The sequence below is a fragment of the Mycteria americana genome, chromosome 2 (genome assembly GCF_035582795.1).
Source record: "Mycteria americana isolate JAX WOST 10 ecotype Jacksonville Zoo and Gardens chromosome 2, USCA_MyAme_1.0, whole genome shotgun sequence".
In the NCBI taxonomy this organism is placed as follows: Eukaryota; Metazoa; Chordata; class Aves; order Ciconiiformes; family Ciconiidae; genus Mycteria; species Mycteria americana.
The window spans coordinates 76,255,566-76,273,405 of NC_134366.1; the positions used below are offsets into that span (position 1 = coordinate 76,255,566).

Below are 17,840 nucleotides of genomic sequence, written 5' to 3' on the forward strand. Positions count from 1 at the left end.
TATTTGGTTGTCACATAGCTCATGGCCACTCACTCTCAAATTAATTTTGTAGACAGTCCCTGCCAAGTGGGCTTGGCCTCCACCTTCACTTTGAAGAACTACTTTGCTTCGATTTAATCAGGCCTAATTCCAGGGTAGGAAGTTCTGGGCTGTTGCAGGTGACGGCCGATAAAGGTAATTTGGAGACGCTGGGTGCTAAAGAGGAACAGGGCCCCGACAACCAGCTCCTTTCGGGTGGCCAAACCACGGCAGGCAAGGCCTGCGGCAGGGGCTTTCCGGGGCGGGCAGGGCAGGGCAGGGCAGGGCGGGGCGGGGCGGGGTGGGGGGGCCCGCGGGGAGTCCCGCCGGCGGCCCTGCGCCCCGGCAGGGGGCGCCAGAGAGCGACCACAACAAACGCCCTGCCCGGGGATGGCGGCGCTGATTGGTGGCGGCGGCGGCCCGCAGCGGTGAGCGGCGCCTCGCGATTGGTCCGCAGGTGCCGCTCGGCGGGGGGAGGGGGAGGCGGAGGGTATATGTGGAGGGAGCGGAGCCGGCGGAGCGCAAGCACTGGGGGAGCGGGGCTGGCTGGGCGGCGTAGGCGGCGGCCGGGGGACGCGTGCGTACCTCAGCCTGTAGCGACAGCTGCGAGTCCCCGCCGGCGGCAGCAGCAGCAGCCGCTCCGGGTGGCCGCGGCGCTGGCTGGCCCCAGCCATGCTGTGCTATGTGACCAGGCCGGACGCGGTGGTGATGGAGGTGGAGGTAGAGGCGAAAGCCAACGGCGAGGACTGCCTCAACCAGGTGAGGGGCCGCGCTGCGCTCTCCTCTCCGCCGCCCTTCTGCCCCGCCGCCTTCCAGGGGCGCCAGAGCTCGGGGGGTGGGGGGTAGCGGTGGCCGTTGGGCACCGCAGACCGTTGGTGCGTGACAGACGCGCACGAGAGCCGGCGGGCGCGCGTCTCCCTCTCCCCCTCCCCGAGCCACCGCGCCTGGGGGGGTGGGGGGGGCGAGGAGCACGGCCTCGCCAGCTCGCGGCGCCCCCGGCGCGCGCCCTGGCCGTTGAGGGCGGCGGCGGCGCGAGGCAGGGCCGTGCGGCGGCGCAACCCTGCGCAGGGGCGTCCGCGGCGGTGGGGGCGGGGAGCCGCCGCAGTGTCCCCGCTTTCCTTCTGTTATTTTTCCTTTTTCCTCCCCCTCCATGTTGGATGCGGAGGTTGCTGCATCCCCCGCCTCGGGGCTCCCCGGCCCTTCTACCTTCTCCTTCATAGCGCGTGTGGGAAGGGCAGGCGGGGGAGCCTGGGGAAGGTCTCGGCCTCATTGCTGTAGCTTGCTCTAACTGTCCTTAGGGTGGGGGGCACGAGTGGGACCCACCTGGCCGGGGTGACGCCACCTGGGCGGTGCCGAGGCGGTCCCCGTGGCCCGCTGGGGCCTTGCTGGCTGAAGCCGTCGTCCAGGTGCTTTCTCCCTTCCGTCGCCACCGCCTCGATGTGGCTGCGGCGGCTGCCGTGAGGATGCTGGAGAGAGCCAAACGTAGCAGCCCAGTCTGTTGGTGGCGTCTAAATAAAACTTGCGGGTTGTACTTTTTTCTCCTTCTTGCCTAGAAAGTGTTATTGCCTGTGATGTTGAATAACAGATACTGTTCTCTTTTGGAAATCCACTGACCCTCTTAAAGTACCTTTCCTAGGGGCGAGTAGGGGGGAGGTATTTGACCATGGAAGTCCATGTGGTTTTCGACTAGCTGAGAAATTCCTAGTTTATTCTTAGCATTTGTCTGCATGCTGTTTTGTACGCAACTTAAAATCCAAGTAATTAAGTAATCTTTTGTAGAAAGGTGCTTACAGCAGTATTTATTTTTTGTGTTTTAAGTGAGCAGTCTGAAACAGTACTTGATTTGGGTGGTATTTTTCATCGTTATGTTGTAGGCTCATTATAAAGAACCTCTTTCTTTCAGGTTTGCAGAAGGTTGGGAATTATAGAAGTTGATTATTTTGGACTGCAGTTCACTGGCAGCAAAGGGGAGAATCTGTGGCTGAATTTGAGGAACAGGATCTCCCAGCAGATGGATGGTTTAGCCCCTTATCGATTGAAATTAAGAGTCAAGTTTTTTGTAGAGCCACATCTTATCTTACAAGAACAGACAAGGTAAGGTAAAGATGGTTGTAAGTAGATCTAATTTATTATTCTGTTTTCAATATCTGTAACTTATGAAAGTGATTACACACTGACCTTATTTCTTCCACCTTCTGTTAATCTTAGCTTGACTTTTCTGTGTAGCTTTACAACCTTGGTGTTATTTAAATGTATTATGCTTTTTTTGGAAAAAAAAAAAAGAAAATAATAAAACTGGTCATATTGTAAGTATTGTGTAGCTACCAGTAAGTAATGAGTGTAAGTAATTCCATGAGCACTTATTGCTGGAAGTGGAAGAAGCTAAGCTACTAGTAGAAAATTATTTATATGGTATTTGCATGTCCGATAGTAACCCCTGTTCAGTGGTGTTACTCTAGGTCGTTCTAAACCACTGGTACAGAAAGGCAGGAAACAATTCCTCCCACAGAGCAAAAAACTTGCTGAATTCCTTTTTGTCTGGTATTATGTTACAGTAACTTTCAAATAGCTACAGGCTCTTTGAGGCTACAAAAGAAACAGCTGTTTTGCTTCTTCTGTGGCCAGTCCTCTTAACTAAATTGTTATACTGCTAGCCAATCGTCAGAATTAGTCTTCTAAGATTAGTAGTGAACATTTCTTTCACTCCTTGAGTTTGATTACTGCATGAATTGCAATTGAGTTATCTTTAAAGCTGTGCACATATATGTTTAATGCTGACCTTTCAACTAATTTTTCCTGTTTTGGATAGTACAGTTAATATAAATGGGGCAAATTGAAATCTACTGTCTATATGATAATGCCAAAACACGTTTTCACTACTCACCTTAACATGGTACTTTCAGAATTAGGACCATGGATACAACACGGTTGTTCTGCACAGAGTATTTGTCTAAAGTCAGAGGCTGACAGCACGATTTGGTGTTTATTTCATAAGAAAACGGTTTTGAGTTAGGAGCATGCGTATACTGTCTTATTTTTTGAACTAATGTGCAGGGGAGAGGCTTCTGGGGAGCAGTGGTTTTCAGCTCATCAATCTGGTTGAAGTTTTCAGAGTGCTATGGAGTTAGACCATAGATGTCCTATGTAATAGCTTCAGTTAGGCAAATGCATTCTAACCAAATTCCAGTTTTGAGGTACCTCATTTTGGAAAAATAAATTCTACTATCTGCAGTGTATCTTTGGGCTCTTGAGTATTTTCCTTAAGGAAACTTGTCCTTTTGCTTAAATAGTCTCAATGAGAATAAGTATAAAACCAACCAATGAAGGATTTTTATGTAGAACAAAAGGAGCAACACAATTTCATACCTGATGAGGCAGAAGAGATTACCCTGAGCATGTTGGATGTGTCTCCACACACAGACCAAATCAGGGTGAATCTGAGGAAACCTAAAACTAGTATGATTGGCATTTTTATGCTAGCCTTGATGAATGTTCAACTTCACAAGGTTTTTGCAGACACCTGTGTTCCTGCCTCCAACACTGTCAATGCAAGACTTGGCAGGTTGTGCAAATTAATAGAGATCTTGAACTGGTGAAACAATACCCCAAGGCCTAAAAGACAGGTTGTGTAGCTAGAATGTAACAGAGCTTGTATATGTAGATCAAAGTAGCAAGTACTCCACTATAAAGATGACTTTAAAAGGTTGTAAGTGGGACAAGCTTTCTTTTATGCATGAATTAAGACTGTTCTAAAAGTGATATTTTAAAAAAACAATTTTAAAATTAATTGAGGCTTAGTCATCAGAAGAGATCTATTAAAATTCTGCTCTGGAAATAATTACTTATAATTTTGGAGAGCAACAGGCATTGAAACTAGTATTTAATGTCACTCTGTCTTGCAAACATGAATAGTCCTGAGGCTTCAGCTAAGCTGTTCAGTCTACATCCTGAGTATTTTTAGTGTTCTTGCTAAAAACAAATGAAAGTTGTAAAATAGTTTGCAATAGTTGCCTTTTAGTTGTGTGTGCCCAGAAGTCTACATGTAGCTGACCTAGAATTCCATAGTGCCTGTGGTTAATGTATATTTCTCTAGTGTTGACACTGAGTTTGTGATTTACTTTTTTTTTCCCCACTCGGGTCTACTTGAGGATTTATATATGCACATAACCGTGCATTCATATTTAGTTTGCATGTAAGCGTGTGTGGTATCAAGGAGAAGACAAAAAACTTGTTAAACCTGTCACTGAACTTCAAATCAATAGGTATATCGTAGAATTGCAAGGGTAAGCTGTACAGTTACAGCTGACATCTTGTTTCTTACCTTTACTTGCAAAGTCAGTGTGCTGGTCGGTGAAGAAATAGTGATGGGGGTATCCGTGGCTTCCTTTAGCAGTTATGTCCACAACTGATGCATAGTGTGTTTCTGGCAGAGCTGTTGCCTTCTGGTCCCTTGTGCAAAGAATGCTGAGGAAGTCTCCCAGTCTTTTACTTGCTGTCTCTGCTGCTGTTTTTACATATAAATTAGATGCATCACAGAATTGTATAGGTTGGAAAAGACCTTTAAGATCGAGTCCAACTGTAAACCTAACACTGCCAAGACCACGACTATACCATGTCCCTAAGCACCTCATCCAAATGTCTTCTAAATACTTCCAGGGATGGCAACTCAACCACTTCCCTGGGCAGCCTGTTCCAATGCTTTGATAACCCTTTCGGTGAAGTAAAATTTCCTAATATCCAGTCTAAACCTCCCCTGGTGCAACTTGAGGCCATTTCCTCTTGTCCTATGGCTTGTTACCTGGGAGAAGAGACCGACCCCCACCTCGCTACAACCTCCTTTCAGGTAGTTGTAGAGAGCGATAAGGCCTCCCCTCAGCCTCTGCTTCTCCAGGCTAAACAACCCCAGTTCCCTCAGCTGCTCCTCACAAGACTTGTGCTCCAGACCCTTCACCAGCTTCCTTGCCCTTCTCTGGACACGCTCCAGCCCCTCAATGTCTCTCTTGTAGTGAGGGGCCCAAAACTGAACACAGTATTCGAGGTGCGGCCTCACCAGTGCTGAGTACAGGGGCATGATCACTTCCGTACTCCTGCTGGCCATGCTATTCCTGATACAAGCCAGGATGCCATTGGCTTTCTTGGCCACCTGGGCATGTTGAGACTGCTTTTTGAAATCTGGGAAGCTGCAAGTAATTCTAAATTTTGTTGATACGCTTCACCATGATAATAAGGAATGTTGTGACTGAATTGTTATCAGGTTTTTTCTATATACTTTGGAAGCTTTGAACTGCTTCATTAGAGATCCTTGTCTTGCATTTTTAAATTTAAAACTCGGGTGTATGTTTGTTTGTAGCAGTTTAATGTTCAGGTTTCTCCACGCTGTGTGAAAAGCTGATGTGGCAACTGAACATCAACCTCTACTTCTGTTACCTTTAATCAGTGTGCAATCCAGTGGAAGATCACAACCTCATGCATTTTAATCTTCTTATGTAAGGGAGCCTTCTTGCTGCTGAGTGCCAAGGCAGAGCAGGTTATAATTGTACCTTTGACCACTATGGCAAAAAAAACCTTCCCTAAGCACTTTGTGAATGGGAGAACTGTATGGGAAAAAAACCTTCTTACTACACTTTCTTTCCTTCTACAGGGTTAAAAGTGGTTTATTTCTATTGTTCTCTGGATCTCAGTTTCTAATTTTTTATTTGACTGCCCAGTACTGAGTTTCACCACAGGATTTTGTAGTTCAGAACTGTTTTCAGTGGAATGAAAGTGCCTCAGTGCAAGAATGCTATTCAAATTTAATCTGCTGCTGGCAACTAGAGTTTTACAAACCAGTCTGAAATGTGAACGGTGTGCTTGTCCAGAGGAGTGTGAGTAACTATACGGTTTTTTGAATGGAGAATCACACTGGCTCGAAAAGGACTGTTATCTTTTTGCTTAAAGATACATGTGATGGTCCAAGATCTTGATCATAAGCCCTGGCTTCTGTCAACGTTCGTTTTCACTGTTTTCTCTAGTTCCTGATGGGTATTGCAACAGTTAGTAAAAAAGGCAAAAAGTCGGGCTTTTGTGAGAATGACTTATGGGTGGTTTTTGTATCGGACTTTATGAAGCGCTGAATGACAGCGAGGAGCTGGGACTTGGAGAAACGCTGCTATTTACCAGCCGGAATTCTAAGGAGCCTTTTTGTCCGGGGGAGAGCACGGCTGGCAGTCACCCCGGGCGGCCGGGAGGAGCCGCGCCGCTGGCGCGGCGCTCGGGGACGGTGGCGTTCGCGGCAGCGGGGTGCGGCCCTGGCGCTCGCCCCGCGGGCTGCGGTCGGGGCTGCGCGCCTCCCTCCGGGGAAGCGGCACGGTGTAACTGCAGGTCACTGACTGGCAGTAACCTCGGTTCACAGCTACTCGGCGGGCCGGGCGAATCGGCGGCTGCGGCGCTGGGGCACGGCCCAGCAGCCCGAGGAGCTCAACTCCGGATTGGCCTGCACCTCTGTCTCGGGGCGGAAAGTTCCTCTTCTCCAGCTAAAAGCTTTCTTTGTGAAACATGTAGCGGCGCAGTCGTGAAGCTTGCATCCACCTTAACAATGAGAGCGTTTGCCGAGCCGCGCGAGAGGCAAATTGTGCCAAACGGTCCTCCAGGAGAACAATGGTTGCAAGTCTGGCAGGATAAAGTCAACATTGCAGTGATTGCACAAAAGTAGAAATAATTTTCAAGTGAATCATTTTTGAGCAACGTAAGATTTACCCAGATGTACTTCGAAATGGGCAAAGTTATTTGTCTTGTGTAATAGGACTGAAAATCAAATATCCATATGTAAGCCATAGCAATTTAAAATTACATGTCAGTTTCTAACAAGCCACACAATCTCATGAAGCATTCAAAATAGCTGTATTTTGCCAGCCTCAAGATAGGTAATTATTGGTTTGGAAGGTGTTGAAAGTTCTGCGTGGTATTTCCCAGGATTTGAATTATAGTTACAAAGTACATTGTTTTTGCAGTGTTACCCAGTTGTATTGATGAATTAGTTAAAACTAAGAACTGACTTGTAAGATAGATTGAGCGTCTTAATATTTTGCCTCTTGATTTTGATTCCTTTAGACTACAGAGAGCTGTAAATTTATGTCACAGTAGGAAAGAGCCTCACCCTGTGGTAGGAGTGTCGTACCCCAAAGAGAATAGACTGTTCCTTGGGATGTATGCTAAAATTTTTGTCAGTAGTCTGGCAAGAGAATGGGTTCTTTTGGCTATATTTCTAGTTTAGGAATCACTAGTCATCTACAGATACCTATATTGGTAAAGGATTGGAGTTTGTCACTTTTTCTGCTGGCAGCTAAGTTTAGAGCTTAAAACTTTTAATACAGTCTTTAGATTTCTATTTGCCCTGTCTTCCTTTCCTTGATTAAAGTAGTAGAAACAAAGTTTTCAGTGTAGAACTTCGAATCCTGATGCACATAATTGTCTTCAGTGAGTTAAAGAGAAATTAATCTTGTATTATGTATACTCTGCACTTTTCATAGCACTTATTTTGTGGGACTATTATTGCCAATTCAGCTGGCAATAACTAAGTGATTTGCCTCCTGTAGGAATTTCATTGTAGTGAAATACTGACATCCATTGCTGGTAGTGTTCAGTATAGTCAGCCTGCATAAATCACTTCAGAGGGAGGCAAAAAGCAATTGATGTGATATCTAGGTTTGTGACTTTAGTTTGGTAGCTGTAGCTTTTTGTCAAATGGGCCATGTGCTGAAATCTTCTTGCAGCTTCCCCTTTCTACAGCATTTGTATTAAATTATTTGTGCAACTAAAATACTTTAATCACACTGTATATTTGATTTTTAATATGCACATAGAACTTCAATTGTATGAAAAGCACTGGGGCAAAAATAAGGATACAAAATGAATATAAAATCACTAGTGTAACTAGCGCTTGAAGAAAGCATGTGATCCTGTTCTAATTCTAAAACTGCTTTTTTTTCCTTTGGAAAGGAAGAAATTCTACCTGGGCAGTGACTAATGAAGTATAGCTTTGGCTAACTTGATGCTTTGTCCTCTAATCAGTATTTCTATTACTGTTTTGAACTACCAAACTCAATGGAAATGTTCTATAATTGAATATACAGGAATATCTAGCTAGCATGAGGTTCGGGGGGGGAGAACGAACACTGGTTTAGGTTATATAGACTGTCTTTTGTACTCATGCTGTAATATGTAGAACTTGGGCTACAAGTGCAATGGAAAGTTCTGTTTGTTCTTAAAGCTGCCCCTAGTTGTTCAATGTCCCAGTATGTCTGGCAGGTGTTAAGATGACTAGGAGCCACAATAATTGATTGGTAAAGTTCAGAGTTGTGAAGACTTGTTTTCTATGAAGATTTAAAGGTGAAATGAAACTTTATCAAGAGTAGTAACAAAACTGCAGAATGTGCTAAGAGAATATTGGGGTGGGTGGGTAGGAAAAATACCTTTTGTCTGACTTGAGTTACTTGTCAAAATTATAATTAGTTTCTTATATGGTGGTCAAACTAAGACATTCTACCAGCAGTATTGCGAATGTCCTGTAGAGGACTTCAGTTATAAACAGTTTGTTGTTTTAAAACTTGCTTGGTAAAAATTCCATTAAGCATAAAATACTCACACTGAAATAATTCCTTGAAAGACTGAATACCGTTTTACTGCACAACCTGACCATCTTTAGAGGTGGGAAAGCTTTAACAATTTTTTCATTGTCTCTAGATATTCCTAGAGAGAGGAGGGACAATGGATTAAGTGGTATTAAGTTATTAGGTCACAATCTAATTTACAAAAACTTACATAAATACTTCTTGGGAGCTAACAGAATTTGTAATATGGCCAGGTTTTCTGTAGAGGATCTGTTGAGTCCTTTAGACTTTGCAGAATTAGATAAGGAACTGCCTCAAGGCTCCTAATGCTTTAGTTTTGCTTGACTGTATTCAGCAATAAAAGCATGTTCTTTTGCCTTTCTGTTTAAGGATCAAAAAACTTTTTTTAGTTTTGTGTAAAAAGGAAAAAAATCTGCTTTTATAATCAGATTCTGGCTGGTGTCACATTTTGAACCTTGAAGGGGGATGATTTTGCAATGGATATTAATGTAACTTTGGAGAAGTGCAGTCTTAGGCTGGATGGACTAATCAGAATCACTTTTTCAGATGTATAAAATGTTTGCAACCCTCACTGTCTTTCAATTTCTTAGATGCTTTTCCTTCCTCAAGCCCACTTAAGGACTCAAAAAAAAAAAAAACAAACAGTGAATTTGCTGTTTGAACTTTGGTTCAGGGCAGCTGCTGTAGCAGAGCAGTATGAAGTCATTCACTGTCATTCAAAAACTAATTTCACTGGCAGGCTGTATGTTAACTAGTTTCTGACCTATTATGGATGCAGTTTAGGCAATGGGCTTGGGCTAGCAACGGGTTTCTTAGGTGCAGACCAATGACTTTCAGATGGACTGTTAAATATGGGTGTTTGTCTGTTTTCTCTGATTCAACAAAATGGCTTACCATAGTGTAAGCCAGGATGTGAACTTGCATAGCTTTAGTTACTTTGCAATAACTGTCCCTTATACGTGCCATACCTTTGTCCCCTTTATCAGAAAAATGCAAAGTAGCTTAGTCTCTGAGGTGTTTTCCCTTATGTGATAGGAGCCACTTATGGGAAGTTACTGCACATTAGCTGTTGTGAGGTTATTTCACACTGTACCTTAAACTCATTTGTCTACCTATGCCATTACTGGCTTTTTAGTAATGAAATGTGACAAGCCATGCCTCTGCTGTCGTTGTTTCTGTAATGCACCTGTATCTGCAGGAGTGATCTCTTGTTTTTCAGCTCCCCTCTTGATATCAATACAGTCTTCCCAGCAAGGGGAGAAGACTGACTTTTCCCTGTGTAGTCAGTGCTGTTGTATGGATAAAATAAACTGAAGATACAAGCATTTAGGTGTGGTGGTTGTAAACATGTGTCAGCTAATGAGAAGAAAATTGTCAGATGTTTCTTTGAAATACTGTATGTGTAATTAGTACATAGTTATAATGTCTGGAAAACATGTTCTGGTATTAACAGAGGATCAGAAGCCATTTATTCGAAAAAGCCATTTATTTTGTGAAATGTTGGTTGGAATAAGGGAAATGGCTACTATTTGAATTTACTTTGGCCATAGTGCTTTAGTAATTCATCAAGTACTTTGGGATTTATGGACTGAGCCCTGAAAGGAGTGTGTACAACCTATGCATTTTAAAAGCTACAGATACGCCTTTCTGTGGCCCAAGCCAAAAGTTATGAATTGGCAAGGTAAGAGAAAGGTATTGGAGCAGAGATTTGGGACTTGCTGCAAGAAAAGCCTAAACAAGCAATAACCTGCTAACAGTGGAGACAACTGTATTGTCTGCAGTTCTGGCTCTCTTGCCACTTAAACTTGTGTCCTGCACAGTAAGAATATTAGCTTCCAGCAGACCGCCACTAGAACTGCTGATGTGTAGATTGATGTCTAGACATCAGAGTGATGCAATTAAGCACTTGTGTTACAACTGCAATGAAGCTCTAGCATGTCTCAAACTGCTTGCAAAAGGAGGTGTTGGAGCTGTGATTTGCTGCAGGAAATGGATTATAGGGCAGCTTATGGGATAATTTTATACCTATTTTTTCCTTACTGCAAAAGTTCTGGATACAGGGCATCTTTTGGGCCATTATTTTCTTAGCTGCAGCATTTATCTTAGTAGAGCTAAGAATGAACACAAATTTTGCAAGTTATGTGATTGCTCACAGTGGTGAAAATGTAGCCTTATTTGCCCTGTTGCATGTGGAACTGTAAGGCGCTATAACTGGATATACATAAGGTATTATCCAAAAGTGCTGTTGGAATGAAAGCTAATCACTCGCTAGTGTCTTGAACTTCAGTGATGAGTGATTCAATATAGCTTTTTAAGAAAAATAGATTACACTTAATTTTAGAAAAAGTAAAATGTAAATGTCCCATTACTGTGGAAGCTAAGACATATCCCTGTGGGTACTAGGCTTCATTTACTGGAATATTTTTTTTCAGTGATATGTAACTGCTTCTGCACCTGGTTTCCATAAATATATTGAGTCTTAGGAACAAATGCTAAGAAATTTTTGTCTTCCCTGAGGGGAGATAAGGATGAATTTATAGGAGTTAAGGTAGACTACAGGGGAAATTAGCAGGCTGCTGTTAGTGTTGGTGGAAATTTTGATTTGTCTAACTGGCCTATTAGATAATTAAGAGCAGCTTTGTGAATTTTGCAGCTAGTTGTCAAACCTGCTTTGATCCCAAGTATAAAGCTTGGTCTGACAAATATGCTTACACAGTGGATGTTTTTGTATTTTATTCCACAACACCTTTTCAGATGTTTCAAGTACCATCTTCCCTTTGACTCTAGTGGCAAAGGCATTTCAGCTGTGTAGAGAAAGTGTGGCTTCTGTTGCATGATAGACCTGTATATGCTGTTTTGGGTTGCTCTTCACAAATTTGCTTTTCTGAAATGCAGAATAACTTGTAAATGGCAACCAAAGAAATTTAAACATAGGAAACTAATCCAAATATACTTCATTGATATTTTACTCACTAAATTGAAATTACTAAGTGGCCTTAGGAGTTAAAGCACTTCTTATTCTTAAGAACATTTAGTGCTCATTTCTTTTAATAGTGCTTTTAGATACTGTCTTCAGTTGTAGCCTCATGTTTAAGTGTAAGCGAATAGTAAGATGGAGGCCCTTTTCTCTCCTTTGTGCCAGACTTTCTCTACTTGGCACATTCATTGCAAATTCTTGATTACCAAACTAATGGTTACCAAACATATCTGATGTTATTTGATACATATCTTGATTACAAACATCTTTTAACATCTTGTGTAAGCAAACATTTCTGATTGCATTGCAGGCATATGTTTTTCTTGCATATCAAAGAAGATCTTCTCGCTGGTAATCTTCAGTGTTCTTCAGAGCATGCAATTGAACTTAGTGCATTGTTGGCACAGATGAAGTTTGGAGATTATAACCAGAACACTGCCAAGTACAATTATGAAGAGTTGTGTGCAAAAGAGCTCACCACTACCATTTTGGAGAGGTAAAAAGAGCACAATGATATAACCTCCTTTTTGGAGATCAAAAGATGTTATGCCCTTAATTGCTGATGCTATAGTGTATCTTGTGTTGTTTTAAAAAATAATAATTCAGATAGCTTTGGAGATCACAATACAACCTGATTGTTTAACTAATGTTCTGATTTCGCTTCATTTTTAAGCTCAATTATGAGTATTTTTTGTGTGAAAAGCAAAAGCTGTTGAACTCTACTACTTGGGGAAATATAAGTATCTAAATACTTGGAGCAGGTTAATCAAATTGCAAGTATGTCTTAGATCCACACTTGTGAAAGAAAGTAACAAGGGTTTATCTGGCTTAGTACCCTTACACTGAGAAGTAAACAGGATTCCCAAAACACCTTCATAGCTCAGTTCCTGAATATCAAGAAACTTTCAGTGTGTCATGCTTCTCTGTACATTTTTTTTAGTTATGAACTTAGTGGTTGCTGAGGTGAAATACGTTGAGGGGGGTGTTAGTTGGAAAGACTTGTTCACATATAGCTTTTTAATTTCTAAGCAAATGCACAGTATTGTCTCCTGAACATTCTCAGGATGTTTTGGTAATTCTCAATTCTTTCTAGTTCATGATTACTGGAAATCTATAGCCAGATAAAGCAGGTCAGGAGCATTTAATAATCTGTTTAACTAGGTCATCTAAAAACCCATGTTAAAGCAAGCTGCTGACAGTAACAGCACATACTTGAGTTATTTCACCTATCCTTAATCTTTTTATCAACAGCATTATTGCAAAGCACAAGGAGCTAGAAGGACTAAGTCAAGCTTCTGCTGAATACCAGGTTCTGCAGATTGTTACAACACTGGAGAACTATGGGGTAGAGTGGCACTCAGTGAGAGATAGTGAAGGGCAAAAACTCCTTATTGGTGTTGGACCTGAAGGCATATCCATCTGTAAAGATGACTTCAGTCCTGTCAACAGGTATGTGTTTTGTGGAACCATTTTCATCTTCTGTTTTTCAGAAGTACTGAGTGTGCCTCTAGTTTTTACATAAATATACAAAACTGTTCTATGAATTACTAAAAGGAGCTATTGGAATGTAGGGTCTGAGGACATTACCTGCTTATAATCAAGATGACAACTGGCCTTAATACTCTTGTTTTCTATATGTATTTTTGAGGTGGCATCTTCAATCCAGCATTACAGACAACAGTCAGAGATCATTGTAACTTCTGATAAAAGTGCACCGTAGTAGTTTGTGGAAGATGCCCTTATCCTTAAAAGCTAAATAACCTTTCTTTTTTTATATTCATTTATAGGATTGCTTATCCTGTTGTTCAAATGGCAACTCAGTCTGGGAAGAATGTATATTTGACTGTTACCAAGGAGTCTGGTAATAGTGTAGTTCTCTTGTTCAAGATGATCAGTACAAGGGCAGCAAGTGGACTCTATAGAGCAATTACAGAGACACATGCATTTTACAGGTCAGTGTTGCCACTAGAGTCAACTGCTGCTGCTCTTTTCCACAGTAATTGAATTAAGTGCTTAAGCAACCAGCAGTCTGACTGCACCTCAGAAATTCTCTGCAAAATTTCATTTCTCTGCAGCCTCTACTTTAAGTCCAGAAACTGAACAGGTTTTTGCTGCTTTCCATTTTGTGGGGTGGGAGTACAAGCCAAGCAAAATTTCTCAGTCTACTGCTATGAATAACAGCACTTCAGAATATAAACTTACCGTGTTCTTTGATGCTTTATAAACAACACATACATTTTTTTGTCCCTATGTAAGAGGGAGGATGAGAGCAAAGGAGGAGAAAGATCCTGTCTTTCAGAATATGTAGGTGTAGCTCATGCGTGTGTACTCCTTGTTTCTCCTTTATTTGGCTCCTCCAGTTCCTGGAAGTTACCTGTATGCCACCTTCCCATCCCATGTATTTAAATCTTCCTACAAGTCCTGTCCTTGCTCACATGCCCAGGATTTTGTTTCATGCCAGCAGCTATCCATTGTCTTTATCCTATTATTCTTTGAGGTAAGGATGCTATACTCATTTGTTGATGGCTGATTTTTTTAAACCCCTTTTCATTCCTACTGTGAGGTCCAACACTCATCAGTAGAACTAACTGTCAGAGACCTAGTGGTGTTTTCTCCAAATGAACTACCACATATCAGTTTCAATTACTTTGTAAGAAAAGAGTTGGACTTGAAGCAGAGGAAAGTACCTACACTAGGCAAAGACCTGTCCAGCTTCTCAAATTAGATCATTTTAATACAGTTACAGCAACTAACATCAGGTAGTTGCCTTTCTAACCACTGCAGCTAATCAGCAGCTAACACTGCTTATTTTGTGAGCCTGATGTTAAGCACGTCTTGTTCTGTTCTGTAATTATATGCCCTCACGCTGCTGTTTTGCGCTCTTCATACTTTTTTCCAGGCAATTTAAGCATTATATAACTTCTTAGACAGTCTTAACTTTTTGATCTTTGTCTGTGCTTGTAACTTCTGCTGTCCTTTGCAGTTCTGATTTTTAATTTAAGCAGAATTTTAGCTAGGCAATAGCATTTGGCCATAAGCTTAGATCTTGGACCTTAGGCCCGGTGAGGCTGTAGTCCTTGTGTTCCGTGTTTGTGTTTTCTTTCCTATGTTGTCTAGAGAAGTGATATGCCTTAATAGGCATCTGCAGATTTAACTATATCACTGAAATATGTGACAAGCGTAGTTAGGGTAGCTGAAATACTCTGTGGCAAATATAAACTGCTTAATTTAATTCTCTACCCTGCATTCACACTGGCTCCCTTCAGATGTATTACTAGTATATAAAGTACTGAGTGGAAATTTGGTTAAAAACATTACGTGACTATGCTAAAAATTTTTGAGAGCCTGTCTAAAGAAAGAAGTGTTATGCCAAAGACTATTAATTGAGTTCTTTAATGCAGTGTTTGGAAATTACCATGTAAAGAGGTGTGGCCAAGCTGAACTGTGGATTAAAGCAAGTCTTGGCTGTTTGTATTAGCATAATGCCTTAAGTCCCTTCCATAGGCTGACTCCATTTTACTAGACACTTCACATTTTGAAGATGTAAAATAACTGTCATTTTTCCATTTTACACTTTTCAAAGTAGAGTTGTCATGTAAGACAACTCATTCAAGAGCTTAAATATTACCTCAGACTGCTTTTTGCTTTAATTTCAGTGCTGCTACTTCAACTTTGGGAACAAATTATTGTAGGGATAGGTTTATTGGTATTAACTAATTGAGTTTGCATTTGTCCTATTGTTTTATAGGTGTGACACTGTCACCAGTGCTGTCATGATGCAGTACAGTCGAGACTTAAAGGGCCACCTAGCATCTCTATTCCTGAATGAAAACATTAATCTTGGTAAAAAATACGTCTTTGACATTAAAAGAACATCAAAAGAAGTTTATGATCATGCAAGGCGAGCTCTTTATAATGCTGGCATTGTGGATCTTGTTTCAAGAAGTGACCAAACCCCACCAAGTTCCCCCCTTAAGTCTTCAGAAAGTAGCATGAACTGTGACAATTGTGAGGGTCTTAGCTGCCAACAAACAAAAGCTCTGCAAGAGAAGTTGCGGAAGCTAAAGGAGTCCATGCTTTGTATGGTGTGTTGTGAGGAAGAAATAAATTCGACCTTTTGTCCCTGTGGCCACACAGTATGCTGCAAGACCTGTGCTGCCCAATTACAGGTAATTGCAATGCCATTAAGATGTGACTTAACAAATATGTGGAAGTTTTGGTTTTCTGTATTTTTAAGTCATGGATTAGTATGTTTATGTTGATATTCTAGTAAAACTTATTTCTAAAATTTTGTTTGCAGTAAACTAATTCCAAAGAACGTTCTGTTTAGATGATGTGTTTGAAAGATAAGTTTTAGCTGTGCTAACTTAACTTGCGGTGAGGGTAAGAATTAGCTGCATGTTTCTCATGATACCCTGTTTTAAATATGGAAGATTGTGGAAAAGTGCTCTGTTGTTGTGTGCAGAAGTATGGAGGGAAGTCTCCAATAAGTGTAGAGACTCTCAAAATATGAAGTAAACTAATTTCCTAATGTTTTTCTTTTCCAGTCTTGTCCTGTTTGCAGATCTCGTGTAGAACATGTCCAGCACGTGTACTTGCCAACCCACACCAGTCTTCTCAATCTGACTGTGATATGATCTATGTATACACTTTAAATCCATCATGTACTTTTTAAACTGCACTAATACGAAATGCAACCATTGATTGTGAAGAAGGCAATCACTCTGGCACCTATCCATGATCAAAAGCAAAAATACTGCATTTTTGAACATAAATATTCTTTGTTCAGCATGTCCAAAATGGTTTGGGACATCTTTTTGAGAGCAGAAGTGTTATCGATTCATGTTATTTAAAAGGAGAATGATGCATAAATTTGTAGCATGGCGGTGTTGCCAAAAAGCTAGGTAACCCTGGAGAACTGTGGTGTACACATTGATATACCCAGTGAGAGCAATGCAGCCTTTTGTTTTATGCTCTCTAAATCCTTTTTAGTACAGTCACCCCATTTATTTTAATAGTAAGACTAGCTTTTACAAATATCAGTTTAGTATGGCTCATAGTTTCAGCTTTTAGTAAACTGCTTTAAAGAGGAGAGAACTTCTTTTAGAAAGATTGGTTCTTAAACTAAAGTTACAAGGTTTCATCAAGCAGCTGTGTTTAACTCGTAATTCTGTTAAATAGAAAACAATTCTGAGAATAGCTTTGGAAGGGTAGGACAAGTTTGTTAATCTGAAAGTGTTGAGGGTGGGTCAGGAAAGTCTGCTGGTTGGCAGTGTCCTGTGGAAGGGGACTTGTTAATGGGACTTCATTCACAGCTCTCAGTGAGCAGGGTACTCCCAGCTTTCCCACATCCAGCTTGGCTGGTGGTCTTGGGAGTGGAGCTGCAGTCAGCTGCCCTTTAAGTTGGCTTTATTTTTGGAGACTGGTTTTAAACTATTAAACATGTACCCTTAATTTCTAAAATAAGGGTTGTGTATAACTTTAAATGCTTTCTTCAGTTAACATCTTTATTGGGTAGGTCATTTCCTGCAAAAATGTTTTTAATCTCCACCCCCCTACTTGGGCATTTTGGGCTCTGGTTTCCTAGTGTATTCTCCAGGGAACAGAGGGAACTAGAGACCATGTTTGGGTGCAATACTGGCTTAATCAAAGCTAGAAAAGTACACTGTCACTTTACTGAAATTTTCTGACTATACTTTTCATATTGCCTTAATGTAGCAGTAATGTGTGTTTATGCATCTGTTTCTTTGCACAGACATTTTGTCAAAATATTAAAACTCTACTTTTTTATGACACATTAGCATATAAACCTTACTCTAAGAGGGTATTTATTTTTTCACTTTGTAAAGAAAATTTTGTTTCCTCATGAAGCAAGAGCTTTGTCCTATATCGTAGGCAACTTCTGTCTTTTTATATTCAGATTAATAAAGGACTTTAAAAATCTACTTTGTGTTATTGATAAGACATTAATTTTGTTCTGAAATTCATCTGAGGCATTACTGAACTGAAAATACAGTATGAAGTATGTTCATGTTTACAATCTTGAATGTTGTGTCATGTTTTAAGAGGGAATGAGGTTTCCTTAGGTGCATGCAAATTTCAAGGGAGGGAAGAAAACTGATGTGGTAAAACCACCTTTGTTCAGGCAGTGTACTTTAAAACAGCTGACATATTCCAACTGTAAAATAGCCTTCAGAATTAACTTTGCGAAGAACTTTCCTACAGTAAATTGCCCC

General features: G+C 41.2%; 1 protein-coding gene across 1 annotated transcript; it reads left to right on the forward strand.

Annotated features, from left to right (window-relative positions):
- Positions 1-561: 561 nt before the first annotated feature.
- On the forward strand, positions 562-17,554 carry MYLIP (myosin regulatory light chain interacting protein). Its single transcript, XM_075493807.1, has 7 exons — positions 562-777; positions 1,922-2,112; positions 11,915-12,100; positions 12,856-13,053; positions 13,392-13,556; positions 15,353-15,773; positions 16,152-17,554. The coding sequence occupies exons 1-7, from the start codon at positions 691-693 to the stop codon at positions 16,239-16,241; spliced, it is 1,338 nt and encodes a 445-aa protein (XP_075349922.1). The 5' UTR covers positions 562-690; the 3' UTR covers positions 16,242-17,554.
- Positions 17,555-17,840: the final 286 nt, after the last annotated feature.

Coding starts and splice junctions, on each gene's coding strand:
- MYLIP (XM_075493807.1), top strand. CDS start 691: ATGCTGTGCTATGTGACCAGGCCGGACGCGGTGGTGATGGAGGTGGAG. Junction 778..1,921: donor GCGAGGACTGCCTCAACCAG/GTGAGGGGCCGC, acceptor TCTTTCTTTCAG/GTTTGCAGAAGGTTGGGAAT. Junction 2,113..11,914: donor ATCTTACAAGAACAGACAAG/GTAAGGTAAAGA, acceptor ATTGCATTGCAG/GCATATGTTTTTCTTGCATA.